General features: G+C 57.7%; 2 protein-coding genes across 3 annotated transcripts; one reads left to right on the top strand and one right to left on the bottom strand.

The window, feature by feature from the left end:
• Window positions 1-999: 999 nt before the first annotated feature.
• LOC128583478 (cationic amino acid transporter 4-like) lies at window positions 1,000-2,171 on the top strand. Of its 2 annotated transcripts, XM_053587687.1 has the most exons (3): window positions 1,000-1,702; window positions 1,862-1,970; window positions 2,062-2,171. In XM_053587687.1, the coding sequence occupies exons 1-2, from the start codon at window positions 1,053-1,055 to the stop codon at window positions 1,920-1,922; spliced, it is 711 nt and encodes a 236-aa protein (XP_053443662.1). In that variant the 5' UTR covers window positions 1,000-1,052; the 3' UTR covers window positions 1,923-1,970; window positions 2,062-2,171. The 2 variants fall into 2 exon arrangements, with proteins under 2 accessions (XP_053443662.1, XP_053443661.1); XM_053587686.1 differs by having other exon boundaries at window positions 1,000-1,970.
• Window positions 2,172-2,743: 572 nt separating this feature from the next.
• On the bottom strand, window positions 2,744-13,944 carry LOC128583507 (P2X purinoceptor 6-like). Its single transcript, XM_053587705.1, is given in 12 exon segments — window positions 2,744-4,781; window positions 4,897-4,974; window positions 5,129-5,194; window positions 5,275-5,368; window positions 7,702-7,811; window positions 7,906-8,047; window positions 8,130-8,210; window positions 8,286-8,379; window positions 8,567-8,642; window positions 11,671-11,742; window positions 13,033-13,183; window positions 13,811-13,944. Coding segments are annotated over 12 exon segments (1,263 nt in total). The 3' UTR covers window positions 2,744-4,616.
• Between the last annotated feature and the right edge of the window lies 1 nt (window position 13,945).

Raw genomic sequence — 13,945 nt, 5'->3', positions numbered from 1 at the left:
TGTACCCCCAGACCCCCATACACCTCAACCTCACCCCGAGGTTGTCAGTAGCTAGTGACTTGACCTTCCTCATCTGTGAATGGGTCACAGTGATAGGACTTCCCTGGAGCTCCGTGAGCTTCGGTTCTAACATCCTAGGGGGTGGGGCTCTCTGGTTGTGTGCGGGCGGATGGTGCTACGAGCCAGTCGGGGCGCCTGGGAGTGGGGGCGGGCCTTGCGCGCAGGTGGCTGTGGTGAGCGGAACCGGCACAGCGCTGTTTTGAGACTGCAGCGGCGACAGCAGGAGGGCTGCAGCGGATCCCACGGAGACGACCTCCGGCAGGTGTCTGGGACGTGGGACGCGACGGAGCTGGCTCCTGCAGTGGTGGGGTGTGAGGGGGGCGAGGTGTGTGCGGTCCCGGCCCCAGGGCCCCGCTTCATTCCAGCCCCCTGACCCGACGCCCTGATCTGCCTGTTTGGCGGTGGAGGGGGATGGATAGGAGTGGGAGACCGCCAGTATCTGATACCAGATGGTCAGCCCCCCGCCCCTGACCTGTTCTGCGTCCTACCAGCCTGGCCCATCTCCGGGAAGTTTCGGGTTTCACAGTGTTCTTGGATCCCAGACCACTAAGCGATACCCAGCTGCTCCCTAAGGCTGCACCCTCCCCACTCTCAGGGCCACCCAGGCAACCCCATGGGGCTCCTCTCGGACCCCTTTGCTCCCTGGGAGGAAGGCTGGACTTCCAGACATCCCTGACCCCCATCTGATCCCTGCCCTCCAGCAGGCCCAGGATGTGAGTGCCCAGGTCCTCAGGGTGGGAACAGAGAGAGGACTGGTGGTGGACAGTCCAGGAGAGATTGAGGGCTGCCCAGCAGCCCTCATGGGTTGGTTTCCTGAGAGGGACTCAGCTCTCATCAGATTCTCCAAAGGGCCTGAGACCTAAACTGGAGTGTCCCATTCCTGGGGTGAGGGGCTGATAATACAGTACCCCCACACTGATGCCCACTCAGAGAGCCCACACAAACTCACAAGGAGCCACCCATGCTCTGGCTCCAGCAAAAGCCTATCCACCATGCTGACCGCCGCCCTACCCTCTTCTACAGCCATGAACACTGTCCTGCTCAGCAACCTCTTCTCCCTGCCTCGCATCGTCTATGCCATGGCTGTCGACGGGCTCTTCTTCCAGGTGTTTGCCTATGTGCACCCCCGGACACAGGTGCCCGTGGTAGCTACCATGCTGTTCGGGATCCTCACGGCCCTCCTGGCACTGCTGATGGACCTCGAAGCGCTGGTCCAGTTCCTGTCTATTGGCACACTACTGGCCTACACCTTTGTGGCTGCCAGCATCGTCGTGCTGCGCTTCCAGACGGCTTCTCCACACAGCTCCCCAGCCGTGGCCCCAGCCAGCCCTGGCCCCCTGTCCAAGAAGCACAGCTCCGTCTCAGACCACATAGAACCCGTGGGTGCAAAGCAGGCGTCAGTCCCTGAGCCTGGACAGCTGCGACCTGCCCTGAGGCGCTATCTGGGTTTCCTGAGTGGGTATAGCCCAAGAAGGGTTGTGACTTGGGTGCTCTGTATCCTGATGGCCTCAGCCATCACCCTGGGCTGCGCGCTGATTTTTGGGGACTCGGGCCTCCCACACTGGGGTTACATCCTGCTGCTGCTGCTCAGCAGTGCTGTGTTTCTGCTTTCCAGCAACAGCCCCGGCAGGACACATTTCAGGTACATCCCCCAGAACAGCAGGCTCCCCTCTCCCTTCCTCCTCTGTTCACCAGGGAATGAACCAGGGCTCACAGGGCTGGGGAGGCCGGAACAGCCATGCCCCACCCCTTTGGGCATGGTCTCTTCTGTACCCCAGCTAGCCCCACCCTGTCCCCTCAGATCCCCCTGGTGCCCCTGCTCCCGGCCCTCAGCATCCTCCTCAACATCTGCCTCATGCTGAAGCTCAGCTACCTGACCTGGGTGCGGTTCACAATCTGGGTGCTACTGGGTGAGTGGGGCCAGCTGGGCCCCGAGTGGGCTGGGAGCGGGGCAGGGAGGGCTGGGACCTGCCCTCAGGCTCATCCCCTCACACCCTGCAGGACTGGCTGTGTATTTCGGCTACGGCATCTGGCACAGCAAGGAGAACCAGCGGGAGCCCCCAGAGCTGACCGTCACCCGCTATGTGGTGTTCCCCAGTGGCAGCCTGGAGGAGATGGAGCAGGCCGTGCAACCCTCCAGCCAGGCGCCACCCCCTGCGCCCAGCCACACGGAGTAGCCGGCCACCCTCACCTGCCCTGCCCTCCCCCACCTCCTCAGGAGCCCCCTCTGTCCAGGGCAGCTTGGGTTTACCTGCTCAGTCTGGGGTCCCTAGGACTTTAGGACTTAGCCTAAGCACTGAGTTTCAGGTCTCCAGGAGGGAGCCTTGGCCAGCACTGGTGCACTGGCCTCTTAGCCCAGTGCCTTCTTGCTCCTGACCGACTCCAGCTCCCTGGAAGGTGAGGTGGGGCTGGTGGGAGGCCCACAGGCCCAGGGATCCATAATAATGGCTCACCCAGCCATATGGTCTGCTGCCGTGTTCACTGTGGCATTCTTTGCGGCAATGAGGTCTCATCTGCTCCCAGGAACTTGCTAATTTCCACAGTCCACGCATCAAGACACTAAGGCTCTGCAAAGGGGAGGTGCCAGCCCTGGGACTCACCTGGGTCCAAGTGTGCTCCCACCCCAGCCCAGTGCCCCCCTGCCCAGGTCCCTGCCTAGACCTACAAACACCAGGTAGGGAGGAGGAGGGGCTGTGACAGGAGAGGTCGCCCCCGCCACTTGTCCTCCCCGGGGGATGATTCAGGGAGTAGATCTTGGGCCCCAAGGAGGCTGCCTTAAAATGGCAGTGGGGTTCCAGGTTCTCCTTGGTTTTCCTGGATTCCCAGAGTGGGGCAGGTGCCTGACCCAGGGACACAGATGCACCCCAGTACACAGGCACACCGCACACAGCCATGCCCATCCCCACACGACCCGCACAGACCACCCTAGGGGTGCTGCCATGCGGAGTGAGGCGGCAGCTATTTCTAGGTTCATGCCCAGGCCTCAGCTCTCAGGCTGTCTCTCTACCCTCTCTTCAAGGGCTCTGAGATGAAGGTTCCATGTGGTACACAGGGTGCTCAGCTGTGTAGGGCCACACAAGTGCCTGCTCCAGGCCATGTGGTGGCTCTAGGGCCTCATCCTGGAGGATGGAGGGCCAGGAAAGCCCTAGGCCAACCCGGCCCCACCCCCACTAGTCTCCCCGTGGCTGCACCCCGTCCACCACAGATGCCCCCCCTCCCGTTCCTTCCTGTAAGGACGACACAGGACACTGCTGGCCTTGCCAGCTTTACTCAACTTGTCCAGCCATGACATCAGCTTTCTCCAGGCCCCAAGGACAACCAGGTCCATGGCACCCATTGTGGACAACCAGGCCTCATGGGCCATGCTGTCCCACCCTGGCCCTTCAGAGCCCACCTCCAATGGACACAGCTCTGGGGATTGAGAGGCAGCAGGGACCCCAAGGGCTTTGCTGAGTCTCTGGTGCCAGGTGATTCCCAACCCTGAGCCTCCCCAGCAGGTACCCATGATTGAAAGCAGCCTCTCCCCTCGGAGGGTGAGCGACCCTGCCCCACTCTGGGACCAAGACAGGGCCTGGGTCCTGCCACCTCTCCTGCCTCCCCCCACCGGGGAAAGTTCTCTTATCAGGCAGGATTCAGGGCCCCGGGAGGATTCCAGGGGTAAAACCTGGGGCCAGGCTGCTGTGGGTCCTTTTTAGGCACATTCCTTCCAGTCATCCCATGTTGCCTGCAGTCAGGGTCAGGACCTCTTTGTGCAGCTGCCCAGACAGGTTCCTAGGTGTGGCTTGGGATGCAGTGAATGTCAGAAGGGCAGCCCCCCACCCTCCTCACCCCCAGGCTCTCAGGATGCCTGGGATAGCAGGTTCTAGGGGGTTGGGTTGGGGGTCATTGGGGAGGGATATAGAAGGTCCTCAGGGGCCCAGTGACTACCAATTCAGTCCCCCCTCTTCCCTGTCCCAGCCCTCTGTGGTCAGAGGACTACCGCAAGAAAATGGCCGGCACCCATTAGCTGAACAGAGAAGCTCATGCATTTTCCTGAGGCCCTGGGGGCTGGATTTTCTGTCCCGCCCTTCCAAGGATGACATCTGCACTGGCAGGACCTCTCCCGCAGGCCTTTTTCTGCCTTATCCACAGGGCAACTGGAAGGGTGGGGTCTCTACCTGGGATGGGGGTACAGGGAGGGGGAGAAGGGTCAGTGGTGACAGCTGTGAGCAGACCTCTGCTAGGAACACTGGGGACAGAGTCTGGGAGGGAGACTCCAGACACAGACACAGCAGGAGTCCCACTGGATGGCATCCTGCAGGGGGGGTCCCCCGCTCTCCCAGTCTCCATGGCTCATGCTTCCCTGCAGGGCTTTAAACAAAACCGGCTCCTGTGGCTCCCAGACAGTATCCTGCTTGAGGTGGAGTCGGAAGGGGCCCTCTGCTTCAGTTTGAGGGTGGTCTTCTCCCTTACAACCCCCGGCGTAATCCTGGTGAAGTTCTACTTGAGATCCCCAAGGCAGTGTCCTCTCCCTTCCCAGCGCCCCACCGCCGACCAGCAGGAAATGGAGACAGGCCTCAGGAACAGGCCAGTGAGTGGGTGCCAGAGCCTGGACAGGGCCACCCTGGTGTTGGTGTTTGGCTCCCAGCAGCAGTGGCCATGGGGGCAGGTGCTCAGCCCTGTCTAAAGCACTTGGGCAGCTTGCTCCACAGAGAGTTGGCACTTGCCTTCGGGGCCTTTGCCTGCAGACAAAGACAGCAGTTCAGGGATTGGGCCAACATCCCCTGAAGTGTGACTCTCCTCAGTATCTGGGCAAAGTGGCCTCAACTCGAGGCCCCCAGCAGGCCTGCAACGTACCTCCTCATACTTTGTCCTCCAGTAGAAATGGGCTTCTCTGTCCACATAAAGCAACAGTAGGTCACAGAGGAAAGTGACCTGGGAGAGGTAGGGCCAACTCAATGTCTCAGCCCCCCAACCTGCCTCAAGCCACCTCCCCCCCAGCCCACACCCTGTGACTCAGGGCTGAGGCATCAGATGCCCCAGGCCACCCTCAATTCAGCCCGAGGGAGCCCCTGGTGCTCAGACTCACCGTGCCCAGCCAAGCTGCCCCGGTGCCCAGAGTGATGGCTGTAGGGATGAGCCCGAACTTCCCTGCCTGACAGAGACCTGGGCTGAACATGTCAGGCCATACATGTCGTCCCACATCAACCCTCCTGCCCCCAACCAGACCCCTACCTGACCAGTGACAAGGATATCAAAGCGGATCCCGTAGAGCTTGAGCAGGCTCCGGGCCTCCACGCCTGGGTCCTCCCACCAGTGTGTGGCTGTCCTGGGGCAGGAGACAGGGCTCTGGTAACCAGTCAACTTTGCTATCCTCAAACTCTTGGGCTTCAGCGATCCTCTTCCCTCTGTCTCCTGAGTAGCTGGGACTACAAGCACCCACCACATGTCCTGCTCTGCCCACCCCAAAGTGGGCTGGACTACTGCATCCATAACCCCCAGGCCAAGCCTGAGTCTTAGGTCTGGGCGCTTTGTCACTGCTCAAAAAAAACAGAGAAAAGGAAACAGAGACCTGCCTCTCGGAAGCTCCCTACCTGCTGAAGGACAGAGGGACGGAAGGGTGCCCAACAGACACCACGGTGGGGTAGAGAGGGGACAGGACAGGCCCAGGACTGTGAGAGCCCAGACGCAGGAGCTCTGTCTCTCCTCAGAACTGGGGTAGGCTTCCTGGAGGGAGACGCTCAGACTGGGCCTGGAAGGTTGTGTCGGCCGGTGGTTTGCCCCCACAGGTGGTGGGTATGATGGGGACAGAAGCCAGCCGCACAGGTTAGAGAGGGGCTGGAGAAGTTGTGTAAGCCAGACCATCACCAGCGAGTCTGCTTAGACAATGCAACATTGAATAAATTTAATGACTGCATTTATTGATGGACAATGAATGCAATTTAATATCTTGGGATTGGTTCAGCACCTGTTGGTCAGTGGTTAGGGTGCCGGCCATGTACGCTGGGCCTGCCGGGTTTGAAACCAGCCTGGGGCTGCCAAACAACAATAACGACTACAAGCCAAACTAGCTGGGCATTGTGATGGGCACCTGTACTCCCAGCTACTTGGGAGGCTGAGGCAAGAGAATCACTTAAGCCCAAAGTTTGAGGTTGCTGTGAGCTGTGACACAACAGCTCCCTATAGAGGGTGACATAGTGAGACTCTGTCTCAAAAAAAAGGATTCTGGATGGGAAAAATACAATGATTTAGTGCCATAACTGACACAGCTGGGGAAATTTAAATATTAGATTTATTCTGCCCGTGGTCAATTTCTTTTCTTTTCTCTTTTCTTTTTTTTAATTTTTTTTTTTTTATTGTTGCAGTTTGGCCAGGGTTGGGTCCGAACTCACCACCCTCAGTATATGGGGTCAGCACCCCACTCACTGAGCCACAGGCACGACCCTCTTTTCTTTTTTCTTGAGACACAGTGTCACTCCATTTCTCTGCATAGAGTGCCACAGCATCATTGCAGCTCACAGCATCCTCAAACTCTTGGGCTCCAGCGATCCTCTTGCCTCAGTCTCCTGAGTAGTACAAGCACCCACTACAACGCCCAGCTAGTTATTCTATTTTCTTTTTTTTCTTTTGTAGAGACAGAATCTCACTGTACCGCCCTCAGGTAGAGTGCCGTGGCATCACACGGCTCACAGCAACCTCGAACTCTTGGGCTTACGCGATTCTCTTGCCTCAGCCTCCCAAGTAACTGGGACTACAGGCGCCCGCCACAACATCCAGCTATTTTTGTTGTTGTTGTTGTTGTTGTTGCAGTTTGGCCGGGGCTGGGTTTGAACCCGCCATCCTCAGCATATGGGGCCGGCGCCCTACTCACCGAGCCACAGGCGCCGCCCTAGTTTTTCTATTTTCAGTAGAGACAGGGTCTCACTCTTGCTCAGGCTGGTCTCAAACTCCTCAGCTCAAGCGACCTTCCCTCCTCAGCCTCCCAAAGGGCTGGGAGTACAGATGTGAGCCACCTCGCCCGGTCTCATCATGGTCCATCTCTTGAGGGTAACAATGGGATGGCAGTCACACTGGGTAAGTCCTTGTTCTCAGGACAGTGTCGAGAAGGGTGAGTGTCCAGGTGTTTGGCCCCTACTTTCAGTTCCATTGGAAAACTAAGTCTATCTATCCAGCTCACTCTGCACAAGGGGAAAAGCAAACATGGCCAAACAGCAAAATAAAATCTGGTGAAGCCAGGTGAAGGGTGTAGAGGTGTTCACAGCACTAATCTTTGAACTTTTACATCGATTTTTAAAATTTTATGAGGTAAAACCTGAAGAGGGAGGTAAAAATGAATGGCGTCCTCCCATGTGTGCAGGGCAGGTGGCGGAGGTAGGGTGGAGTGGAGGAGAGGCAGTTGGGGAGAAGCTTGAGCTGGGCAGGGTGGATGATAGCGGGGAGAGGGGTTCATGGCTGAGGTGGGGAGGTGGACAGAGCCTGTGCTGGGGGATGCAGGACTCAGAACACCCCTCCTGCCCTTGGCACCTCCCACTTGGACACACAGCGTGTTATGCCGAGTGCTGGGCCCAGGGGTAGTTCTCTCCTGCCCTCCAAGGGAGACAGGTGGAGGGGACAAGCTTGCCAAGTATGGCAGCCAGGCACTAGGGACAGTGGGGGCCTCACCTGAAATTGTAGCTCCTCTCCTGCAGCTGGAAGGAGTAGCGGGGCTGGCAGTCAGAGCCCCCGGTGTCCAGGTCGCAATCCCAGCAGACACTAATGCCCACAGAGCCGCCCTGCACACAGCACACCACTGCTGCACCAGTGGCTTGGGGCTAGGACCCTCTCCCAGAGTCCTCCGGGAAGCCTACCCTCCACCCCAGGACCTACGAGCAACGCCAGGTCCTCGAAGGACCCTCCGGCCGTGGCCACAAGGTCCCCAATGTGGAACACAGGGCAGTAGGGGCTGGAGCGTGGATCGTACTGGCAGTGCTTGAAGTAGGTGTGGTCCCAGGTCTCCAAGGCATTGGACCTAGGAGGGGACAGGCATGTGATGTCAAACAAGACAGGGGACAGGGAAGGTCTGGGGCCAGCTGGTCCCTGCCCCTGCTTACTTGGAGAAGTTGAACTTGCTGAAGGTGATAGTGTTTTTGATGAACAGAGTGAAGTTCTGGGCCTGGATCAGCAGGGGCTTCCTGAGTGGGGGGAGGGAAGGTGAGGGCCTCTGCCAGGCCCAGGGCCCCTGCTCTGGGGGTGGAGTGGATGCTTACGTGGGCACCGTGCCGCTCTCCACCGGGCACCAACTCCGGATCTCACAGGTCTTGTGGGTCCCATTGAACGCCACACACCGGCCTGTTTTTATGCCTTGAAAACACAAGATGAACTCCAGGCCCTCAAGTCTCCACAGAGCCTGGGAGGGCCTAGGCCAGGGGTGCTGGCAAAACAGAGAGGTGCAGGGACAGAGGTACAGTGGGGCACACTCAGGAGCCACCCAGGGTCCCAGCCCGGCCCCGCCCTGCCAGAGGCCCTAGAAGACAGAGCCCACCGTTACCGTGGCTGTGTGTGCCTGTCTCCCCTTCAGGGCAGTCCTCATCGGCCCAGCAGTTAGCCAGCGGGACAGACGGGTGCTGAGGAGGGCAAGAGGGCAGTCACCAATGCCCCTGGGTGGAGGGGTCTCTCCTCAGCAACAGGCTGCAAGGACATGACCCTCCCCACCATAGCCCCACGCCAATCAGGCTACCCTGAGTTTGCTGCTGGGACAGGATAAGCTGGAGGGTGCAGATGAAAGGAGGTGAGCAGCGGGGTTGCCATCTTCCAAAGATAGAGTGAAACCCCCCCTTGACAGTTCCGTCCGTGATGGGCATGGAAGTGAGGTCCAGCTCATCTGGTCCAATTTGGACAACAGAACAGGGAAGGGGAAGGCCCTTGGAAGACTAAGTTCATGGTGCTTGGTGTGCCTGGCGGAGGTTCCAGGTCTGGTTGACAGAGAGCAAGAGGACCCTGAAGTCTCCGGGCCCAGGTGGGGAAGCAGGACGCCACACTCGATGAGACACTCCCAGCCACTCTCTCCACACTTGCACTGCTTTAAGTCAGGGACACGAATGCTGGGGCAGAGTCACAGAGTTACGGGGTCTTCCAGGAGGGGAAGGCAGGTGAGGAAGGCACCGCAAGTGCCGGGAAATCTCACAGACACAGTCCTACCCAGGCCGAGGATGGCTGCTGCTCCCCAGGGCACATAGCTTGGAACATAGCGCCAGCATGGCAAGAAAGGCTGAGGTCCTCCAAGATGCCAGAATGAGAGGATGGAACATTGTGGGAATGGGACTGTGATGTGCGGGCAGAGGGCAGCTGTCCCTACCTGTGTCCTGAGTCTGGCTCTCCCCTTCACCCTGAGTGAGGCTACTGTCTCCTCCAACCAGACCCCACGGTGACCACCACATGAAGCCCCCACTTCTGCCTCTGCCCTCACCCACCTCCCCTGGCAGACCAAGTGCTCCATCCCAATGTGGAGGAGATTGACACCCTCCCTGTGCCCACTTGTGGCTCCCTCTGCTCCTGTCATCAAGTTCAGTTCCTTAGCAGGACTCATAGGGTCCTAAGGTCCTGAGCCACACCCTTCCTGCACCAGTCCAAATCTGTGCTCCAGCCCTGCCTCAGTGGCTGGTAACCCCAGAGGTACCTCCCATGAATCCTCACGTGGACATCCTGCTCCAGCCACACCCACCTGCTCACCTGCTTCCCCTCACGCTTTAGGATTTTGCTCAAAGTCCTGGGTTCCCCAGCTGCAGCCCCTGCCCCCATTGTGGGACCTGCCACCTTGGCTGGGCTGTCTCTGCAGGCGCTCCTGGGGATGAACAGAGGGAATGTGCAGGTGTCTGCTGAAGGAGATGGCATTATAAGGAGCACAGTGCCCTGTGCTGGGGAAAGACTAGCTGACTAGGATCCTGAGAGGAACTGGTAGGAACTCTGGTTATTCTCAGGGAGCCAGGTTGTCAGATCTGATGAATTACTGCCCAGCTCTGGCAGTTTCATGGAAAGACACAGAAGTCCAGACACAGATAAAGAGGAATCACACAGACCATAGAAATCACAGACCCATGGCTCCAGTGAAATTTCAGAATAGTCTACAAACTGAACGCTAAATAGACACCTTCTGAGCATTTGGAAAGGGAGGAATGTCATGTGGGTTCACCAGGGGGAGCAAATCCTTTGCGCACATATCTCACCTCCTAGGTAGATGGGGCCCACCACAGACACAGGACGTCCCCAGCACTGTGCCAGGACAAAGCACCAGGGCTTGGGGGACAGTTGTGTGCACAGTGACCCTGTAGGCAGCAAGCAGTTAAATGCTGGATTTGATTAATGTCACTGTGGAGGCAGACTTCCGGGCTATATCCTGGGTCCAAACCAGGGAGAAGAATGAGTGAGGGCGGCGCCTGTGGCTCAGTGAGTAGGGCACCAGCCCCATATACCGAGGGTGGTGGGTTCAAACCCGGCCCCGGCTGAACTGCAACAAAAAAAATAGCTGGGTGTTGTGGCAGGTGCCTGTAGTCCCAGCTACTCGGGAGGCTGAGGCAAGAGAATCGCCTAAGCCCAGGAACTGGAGGTTGCTGTGAGCTGTGTGAAGCCACGGCACTCTACCAAGGGTGATAAAGTGAGATTCTGTCTCTACAAAAAAAAAAAAAAGAGAGAGAGAGAATGAGCATGCTCTGTGACAGAGGTTGGATCTCTGGGGATATCCCCAGAGAGGTAGAAAAGGTAACTTTTTAGGGCAGAATCTGTATTTCTGGAAGGGAAATGAACAAAACAGTGCGTGTGTGGAGGGGTGTGTATCCTAGCTTGACCATGGTTGTAGTGAAAAATACTTAGAAATTATAAGTGTGATGGCCCACAAAAATGGAAGCCACCTCAAGACACATTCACGTCTCTGGGCACAGAGACGGGGAAGTGATATCCCAGCCTGGCTCTGACTATTAGAACCCACCTGAGCATGTGCCCAGCTCTTGGTATCACACTAACAACCTGGAGCATGCTCAGAGGTGTGACCAGGATGCAGAGGGTCCTGCTGACCCCGTGGGCACTGATGCAGTGCAAAGTCTGAGTCCTGTCACTCACAGGCTAGGAGGCCCTGAGCAATTGACTCAACCTCCCTGAACTTCAGCCTTCTCATCTTAAATGGGATCATGGTAATTCCTACCAGGCAGGGGATATGTAAAGACTAAATGAAATGACATTCATTATAAGATTTATCCCAAGACTGTCACAGTGGCTCACACCTGTAATCCCAGCACTCTGGGAGGCCAACACAGGGAGATCACTTGAGCTCAGGAGTTCAAGACCAGTCTGAGCAAGAGTGAGACTCCTATCTCTACTAAAAATAGAAAAAAAAAACAATAGTCAGGAACAATGGCCCACATCTATAGGTCCAGTTACGAGGGAAGCTGAGGCAGGATCCTTGAGCCCAGGAGTTTGAGGTTGCTGTGAACTATGATGCACAGCACTCTACCCAGGGTGACAGAGTGACAGCCTGTCTCAAACAAACAAACAAAAGTAGGATTTAGCCCAGTGCCTGGGATACAGTAAGCACATCCTGAGCCTTCAGCCACCCAGGAAGCAGAAAGGGAAACATGTGTGGTGACTCCTGGCCAATCTTACCTCTGGGCATCTGCCCTGAACTTGAGTTGGCGTCACAAGGAAATTGGTCACCAAGAAGAACACGTTCTCTCCCTAGGAGGCAAGTCTCAAGGTTGGTCCCTGCTTGGCTCCCTCCACCGGGGAGGCCAGGAGCTGGCAGCTGGTTTGTGAGAGAAGGAGCCCTATCCCCCAGGAAAAGCCTCCTGTAAGGCAGGTTAAAGCAGAGCCAGGAGGTTGGCAGGGTTTCTGGCCATTTCTGAGTCCAACGAGCCTCATACCTTTGAGACAGGCTGCTTTCTCTCACTCAACCAGAATTTCCAAAAGCCTCCTGCTTCTAGACATTGAAGATAGTTGGGCTGGGCACGCACCCAGGCTGGAGGCGAGGTGGAGTCCTCACTGCATGCACAGCAGCGCTGACCATGCAGGAGTCAGGGGAGCCAATGGTGAGGTCTGTCCAGGGCCAAAGGACATTTCAAAGGGCAGCTTCCTGGGCACTTGAGGAATGCATGCCCAGGAAGGGAAGTCAAGTGATGGGCAAAGAGCCATGGGTGTGGCGGCAGTCAGGATATAGAGGGATTGGTGGCCCTCCGAGCCTTCCCAGGGTAGTGAGCAGAGGCTGCAGGCTCTGACGCTGTCTAGTGTACAAGCTCGGCTGCTGCAGTGGGGAGTGGGCAGGAGAGTTGTCGAAAGACCCACCAGGAGACCACAACCTCATCCAGGCACGACTCAGGCAGTAATGAAAAGGCCTGAGAGGGGCAGGAAGGTGTGGAGGCTGAGTCCTGGGTGCAGCTGGGGCACTCATGGATGTCACTGCCCTTACTGGATGAAGAGAAGCTATGCATGGAGGGGGAAATGATGTCTCTTTGGGCTTCGGGCGTGTGCATCTGGGAGGCAGCTGTGCTCAAGGCAGGAGGTCACGGGGTCTACAATCAGGGCATGAGCAGAACAGAGAGGGAAACTGAGGCTGCAGATTTGCTGGTGGAGGGAGAGGGAATTGCAGCCTGAGAGGCAGAGGAGGCATGCCTGACATGGTGCCCTCAGTCAGGCAGGGGTGCTGCAGGAAGCTCCCGGATCCAGCCCACCCATACCCCTCCTACCCTGCCCTCAAGCTCAAGCCTTGAGTCTCGGACACCCCAATCTTTTCTGGGTGACGACCTTCTAAATGCAGCTGCTGTGGTCCAGCCCAATCCCAAATCCTGATGGAAACCTCCTACGCATCCTGAAAGCCTGTCCAGGTACCACTGTTCTGTGGCCTTCCCCAGCCCCTCCAGCAGCCCCGCAGGCATCACATGCCTCTCTCACACACACTGGCTGCAAGGGCGGTGCCTAGGTTGACAGTGGGTGAAGGACTCAGGCCCCTGGCAGCAGCCCCAGGGTCCCCACCTGTGGTGGCTTCACGTAGTCAGCCACATCCCACAGCCGGTTCCCAAGCTCCTTGATCTGGATTACAGAAACTCCTTTGAGTTTGGTGATGACAGAAATCTGGGGGTCCAGGTCCCGCTCCTGGTAGCCTTTTTTGGTGAGGAGAGCCCACCTGCAGAGGAGGTGATGGGCAGTGTGGTGTGTCCCCAGCACGCAAGCGAGCAGGGGCAGAGCTGGGCCCTACATGCTCAGCAATCTCCCCACATCTTCAATGCTCCCAGACCAGGGTCCAGGCCCCCACCTCCTCTCCAGGCTCAGTTCCCACCCCAAAGACCTGGAACAGGCCAGAAGCTCCACCATGAGTCAGAGATGCAGTGCCCTCAGACAGAGAAGTCCACCCACCACCTTCATCAACCAACACCCCCAGCCTTGGTAGACCCAGCTCTGTCCTTAAAGACTCTGCTGACCTCCAGCTAAAGTGGTGATCTCTTTGGGGGCCTGAGCATCTGAGCTCTCACAAATGTCTAGGACTGCAGGGCACTTCCTGGGTGAGAGGGAGTGGGGGGATGATCCTGGTCTGTGCCCAGAGGCCACCAGGAGGTAGAGAACAAGGTGCTAGAAAAGAGGCAGGTGGACACCCAGGACTCAAATACATAGTTGGTGCCTGTACCGCCTACACCCATTCCAACCTGCCCCTCTCCACCAGTCCAGCCCCCTACAAGGCAAACACTCAACCTCCAGCCCAGTAAAACCAACCACACTGCCCTGGCCAGCTTGGCCAAGAACTTTTCTCTCTTACCCCACCACATAAGCCACAATCCCGAGCTGCAGCAGCCTCTGCAGGGCGCCCACCCGCCAATTCCTGGTTATCACATATTTCTCCATCTTGTAATCCAGAAGCCCCCAGCCTGCTGCGGCCCCTGAGGAGCCCATG

This window comes from Nycticebus coucang, chromosome 4, assembly GCF_027406575.1.
Source record: "Nycticebus coucang isolate mNycCou1 chromosome 4, mNycCou1.pri, whole genome shotgun sequence".
NCBI classification, from domain to species: Eukaryota; Metazoa; Chordata; class Mammalia; order Primates; family Lorisidae; genus Nycticebus; species Nycticebus coucang.
The sequence above is the reverse complement of the archived record's forward strand: the minus strand, read 5'-3'. Positions and strand labels throughout refer to the sequence as shown.

What these genes read in the sequence shown, in the direction of transcription:
- LOC128583478 (XM_053587686.1), top strand. Translation starts at nt 1,053, where the DNA reads ATGCTGACCGCCGCCCTACCCTCTTCTACAGCCATGAACACTGTCCTG.